Here is a 6,000-nt window from a genome sequence, read left to right as displayed (position 1 = left end):
ATTCAAATATCTGTTGTTTCTTTTTCGTTTGTTAGTCGTATACCTTGAAATCAAAAAATCCTTATAGCTTTTCACCTATTCGCATTTCGCCGCGATATGAAAATTTCTGAATAAATTTTTATTCTTGTAGTATATTTTTGATCGCTATTTACAATTTATTGTCTAAAAAATTCATTTCGCTTTTCACCTTGATAGATATTTGTTTGTAATAGTGTTGCCGAACTATCGATAGTTTTCATTCGTAAAAGCCTTCTCCATCGATAGGCCTATCGATAGTATCGATACTGTCGATACTATCGATAGCTCAAAACGAGGAAATACTATTGAATATGTGCAATACTATCGATAGTATTGTTGCTCGTGAAGAATAAACTATCGATAGTATCGATACTATCGATAGTATTGTCGCTTTTGAATAAAAAGCTATCGATAGTATCGATACTATCGATTGTTCTAGACTATCGATAGTCTGTAAATTTGCAATAGTATTGGGTATGTTTAAATTTATTTTTACAGTATTTAAAATGTTACGCTTGAATTACGAACTAAACAAATAACTAACAATAATAATCTCACTTGTATTTAAAACTACCTGCATTAGTTAAGTACAGCAAATAAAATGTATTGCCAATTTTGGAAACATACAATTAAATGTTATGGTTAACTATATGAAATAATTCAAGTATTCCAATAACCCTATTGTTGTGGCTATTGACTATTATCACAGAATAATAATAAGTACTACGTACTTTTTATTTATTCACAACAACAACACTTCACTGTCATTACAGGACATCCCACTGCGACAGCGAAGACAACACATCAACATACACAACGTCAAATACACAACTAGTAATCACCTACATACAAACCTACACATAACATATAACAAATAATGATGCCTTTGTAAATTCACTCAGAGTACAGGAAAAAATATCTATTTTATCCGAAATTAGATTGAGAGTGGAAATGGCGCGCGTCAACGGCGCTTTATTGAGCAGGTTAGTCCTCCCGCGCGGCACCGCCAGCAGCGCCGGCCGGCGCCGCCGTCNACATGAAATTTAAAGGTGGACTTGCTGGGAGCCTGCCTGACGTTTTCAGGGAGACCGTTCCAAAGACGAATGGAATGTAGAAGAAAAGAGTTGGAAAGAAAACCAGTACGATGAGAAGGAGTGGAAAGAAGAAGCGTATTAGAGGAACGTAGTTGACGAGAGTGAGTCGAACTGAGGAGCGTATATTGGGATTTTAGGTAAGAAGGATAATTTGGATTTTTTAAGATTGAAAAAAAGTCAAAAGGATTCTGACTTTTCGTCGAAAAGGTATAGGTAACCATTGAAGCTTAGACCAGAATGAGGAAATGTGGTCATATTTGCGCAAGCAGAATATAAACCGGATACAGTTGTCGAGGAGCCGGTCTAGCTTATTGACATGAATTTGGTTTGGTTTTGGCTTGGACGTACCAGTATGATCACGAAGATATGCATGTCCTTAAACCCCCTATAGACATACATAATGATTTCGCACTCCTAGGATAATGCGTGTCAAAACACTTGGACGAATCCACAAGCGCGAACAGTAGGTATTTTTGAATTAAATAATTCTAATTACTACCCGTTCGCGCTATGTTTGCCCGTCCGTGGATGCGCGTCCCCTCCCCCAACCGCGATTAAACGCAATTAGTTATTTTACGCAAATACACAATTTTTATCAATAATAATAAAAAATATTTCAAATAAATGTAGCTCACACTCGCACACTCACTGTGGGCGCGCGTCGCGACAGCAATATAATTACGCGCGAGCGATAAGGATGGGTAGCTAGTGGTCATTGGACAAAATTCTACGTGCTCACGGACCAGGCTTTAGTACTTTTATCGGATACTCGTACTTCTTTTTGTGCACGTATACGTAGGTACGCGCAAATGACTTTTCGCGGTGTGGATTCGCTCAAGTTATCCTGATCCATCGACCTTCTACAGGTCAAGGGGAAGTTTTCATTTGAGATCGGGAGAGATTGTAGGGATTGNAGGGATTATGCAAGGTTGTGAATAAAAAAAAACAAGTTTCTTCACAAAATAAACTATTTACTTGAATACTATTTTCTATTTACTTAGAAATACATCGATGTAACAAATTATATGAGTAAATCACACAATCTTACTTAAATATCTCTTCATAATAATTCATATTGATAAATGCATTGCACGAGTTTCACCAGAAACACGTCGAATATAAAATAATCTTTAGCAGATTTCAACAATATAAATGACATTTGGATTTAGGATTTTTAGTATGGATTTTGGTTACAAATATAAATAGTTACCAGCCTTACTCTTGAACCGAGTATTATTTTCTTAATTTTATTGTAGTTATATTTTACACTAGTAAAGTACATTTATAAAATGGTATGAGCCTCGCTACAGATTGTACACGTTATGGAATTTGAGGTGGCTAACATAAAGCTTTAAGTTTAATTGATATTGTATAAGTTATTGTAGAATCAGAAGTTCCCGCGATTGTGATTCAGGTTGCTCTCGTGCACACTGTAAATAAAGAAATGCATTAATTTTCTGGATTTTAAACCGATATATTACAAGATAAAATCTGATATGAAGGAATAAATTATCACAAACATGTTAATTAATTACACAACAACATACAAGTTAGTACAGACAGACGAAGAACATCTTAGAAGTCTTCTTCCGAAGAGAGCGCAGACGCTTTGTAGGCAGATTAGTGATTCCTTGTTAGTCAAATCAAAACAACAAAATCACTAGTCTTCCATACAACGCGCCGCAAGCGGCCGCCGCCCGTTAGTCGATGACACCCTAAAAATGTTGTTATTCACCACAGTCGTTAGTCACAATGAAATGAAGAAAGTGTTACAAAGGAGAATGGAATAGTCGTCCATCGACCCAAAGCAATAAATGAATTAGAAATGTGAATATGTACAATTTAAATACTAGTGAACATGGTAATGGAAATGAAAAGAAAATCTTATATGGCCCACGTCAATTTCCGATCTCCTTTCTAACTTATTATGAATTTGCACCAATGTTTAACAGTTAGTAAATGTAATTTCAGTAACAATTTTAAGTTTTCAAAATAAAATAATATTCACAATCTTACAATTAAATATTACAACTTAATCTAATACCCCCAGTTACTACATTTTTCTAACTACTCGTGTTTCATAATTCAGTGTTTTCATTAATTTCGTATTTAACGATAACCTATTTAGGTTTCATTTTATAATAATAACTAAAATTAAAATGTTGAATTAGTAACTAACAGGAAATTCACAAATTATAAAGTACCACTGAATTATGAAAATCAACTAAGGAATTACAAAATTAATTTACGTTTTACATACCCTGTGAGATACACACAAATCTACATGATTTTAAGTAATTTTACCTGAGTCTAACATCGACGTCAGTTTAATCCTTTATCTATGTTTAAATCTTAGGTTTGTTTGGGGCCAACGCAGGGAATTCTTCAAACATTCTATCGTCAAAACAATGCAGTGTTAGTAATGGCAAATAACAAACAAATTATTATGGAATCCTTAACCAACAACATGTTAAAATATTACAGACGAAGCTAATTAATTAGTATGGTTTCTATGAGGTTTTGATATGTATGCTAATTAATGTACTGACGACGGCACATCAAGCGGCGTCTTATTCAGTTGAAATAAGTGTTATTTTGCAACAAAAAATATATATTCTTTTGCGCTATTGTACCAATAAAACGTTTATTTTGAGACAGAAAGATTGAAATTATGTATGTCACGGCTCTTATCGTGTGTTATTCGAGCTAAATGTGTGTTATACCAGTTAAAGGTGTGTTATTCGGGCTTAAATGTGTATTATTCGGACTAAACGTGTTATTTGGCCTAAACGTGTGTTATGTGTTGTTCGGGCCTAAATGTGTATTATTCGGACTAAACGTGTGTTATACAGGCTACATTAGCGATGGGCGATTGTTCGAAAAAAAAAAATATTATCGAATGAATCGACAATCGACCAATCGAACTTTCGATTGTCAATTTAGTAATTCGAAAAAAAAAATCGAATAATAATAATCGACAATCGAATGATAAATCTATTTACCTATCTTCACGTCTAAGTACCGCGCGGCGCGCGCTTACAGGACCGAATGAATCATGTTATTCGTTAGTAATAATGCGCGCTAATCGAATGACTGCGATTGCTTATCGAATACATTCGATTATAGAGACCATTCGAATAATTCGATTAATTTTGTAATAATCGCCCATCGCTAGGCTACATGTATTATTTGCGCAAGACAAGTGTTCTTTGGGCTAAATGTGTGTAATCGGGGCTAACGTGTGCTATTCGGACCTTGTCTATTATTCGGGCTAAATGTGTGTTATATGGGCTAAACGTGTGTTACTCAAGCTAAGCGTGATGTTCGATTGTGCTATTCGGTCTAAACGTGTGTTATACGGGCTAAATTCATGTTACTCGAGTAAAATGTGTTATTCGGTCTAAACAAGTCTTAAAGCATACAGCTTAGATCAGTGGTTCTTAACCGGTGGTCCGCGGACCACCGGTGGGTCCCTGGAGGCATTCCAAGTGGTCCACGAAGACATCGTAATAAACAAGTGACGTGACGTGATGACTCGGGTCATCACAACGCAAACGGCGCACAGTGGGCGAGAAATCGACATTGCCTTTCATAGAATTAAAAAAAAAATTGGTCTCTGACAAGACAGAAATTTGCTTGTCCCTCGTGACTTAGGGCCAGTTTTTTGATTCGTAGTTAAAATAACCAATAGTCAAATGACAAGTGATTAATTAATATCAGAAAAAAATGTTTTTCGAGCAATGGTTAGCTTGACTTTTAGTACATTTTTAACTATCAGTTAACATTTCGTTAATATTTGCAACCATTAGTTGTAAAATTTAACAANAGGCTAAACGTGATGTTCGATTGTGCTATTCGGTCTAAACGTGTGTTATATGGGCTAAATTCATGTTACTCGAGTAAAATGTGTTATTCGGTCTAAACACGTCTTAAAACATACAGCTTAGATCAGTGGTTCTTAACCGGTGGTCCGCGGACCACTGGTGGTCCCTAGAGGCATTCCAAGTGGTCCACGAAGACATCGTAATAAACAAGTGACGTGACGTGATGACTCGGGTCATCACAACGCAAAGGGCGCACAGTTGGCGAGAACGACATCGCCTTTCATAGAATTAAAAAAAAAGTGGTCCCTGACAAGACAGAAATTTGCTAAAATGGTCCCTCGTGACAGGCCCAGTTTTTTGATTCGTAGTTAAAATAACCAATATAGATGACCCACGCTGAACTGTCCCACCAAACTCAATGACAGGGGGGCGCTACCATCGTTCAACTATATGGTTTCCAACATGGCAAAAATCTGAACCAGCGATCCGGTATTGACGGTGGCGCCCCACTGTCAATGTCATCGACAGGACAGTCCAGTATTTTGGAACTATAGTCAAATTTGACAGATGTCAAATGACAAGTGATTAAATATCAGAAAAAAATGTTTTTCGAACAATGGTTAGCTTGACTTTTAGTAAATTTTTTAACTATTAGTTAACATTTTGTTAATATTTAACCATTAGTTGCAAAATTTAACAATTTGTTATTTTAACTATGAATCAAAAAACTCGGCCTTAAAGGTAAAGAACCACTGGCACACACAGATAGATACACAGATACAATAGGCTAGTTGCCTAAAAAAATTTTTTTAGTCCGTAATGTTTAATATCAAAAAATATTGGACACATATATTTTTATTTGTCAATCTAACAAATAATTACATAGTTATGGTGCGTTGAAGTTGCGCACGACGTCACAACGTGCGGCATTTTTAAGCAAGCGTTGACGTCACGAGCCTCTTCTTATGAACTTTGGGGCGCTTTATCTCTTAAAATTTTCATTAGTTTGAAAAAGTGAAAAATACGTGTAGAGTATTTTTTGATAAGTTAACTGACGGACTAAT

At 35.6% G+C, this 6,000-nt stretch overlaps 1 protein-coding gene across 2 annotated transcripts in view; it reads right to left on the bottom strand.

Annotated features, from left to right (window-relative positions):
- Window positions 1-2,113: 2,113 nt before the first annotated feature.
- Window positions 2,114-6,000, bottom strand: part of HnRNP-K (Heterogeneous nuclear ribonucleoprotein K) — a 33,959-nt gene continuing 30,072 nt past the window's right edge. For both annotated transcript variants that reach the window (XM_028319600.1, XM_028319602.1), the window contains exon 11: window positions 2,114-2,542. In XM_028319600.1, coding sequence (XP_028175401.1) covers window positions 2,500-2,542 — 43 coding nt within the window. In that variant the 3' untranslated portion in view covers window positions 2,114-2,499. The remainder of the gene's footprint in view (window positions 2,543-6,000) is intronic.

Source organism: Ostrinia furnacalis, unplaced genomic scaffold (genome assembly GCF_004193835.3).
Source record: "Ostrinia furnacalis isolate ACB-3 unplaced genomic scaffold, ASM419383v2 OfSCF7299, whole genome shotgun sequence".
Lineage (NCBI taxonomy): Eukaryota > Metazoa > Arthropoda > Insecta > Lepidoptera > Crambidae > Ostrinia > Ostrinia furnacalis.
The sequence above is the reverse complement of the archived record's forward strand: the minus strand, read 5'-3'. Positions and strand labels throughout refer to the sequence as shown.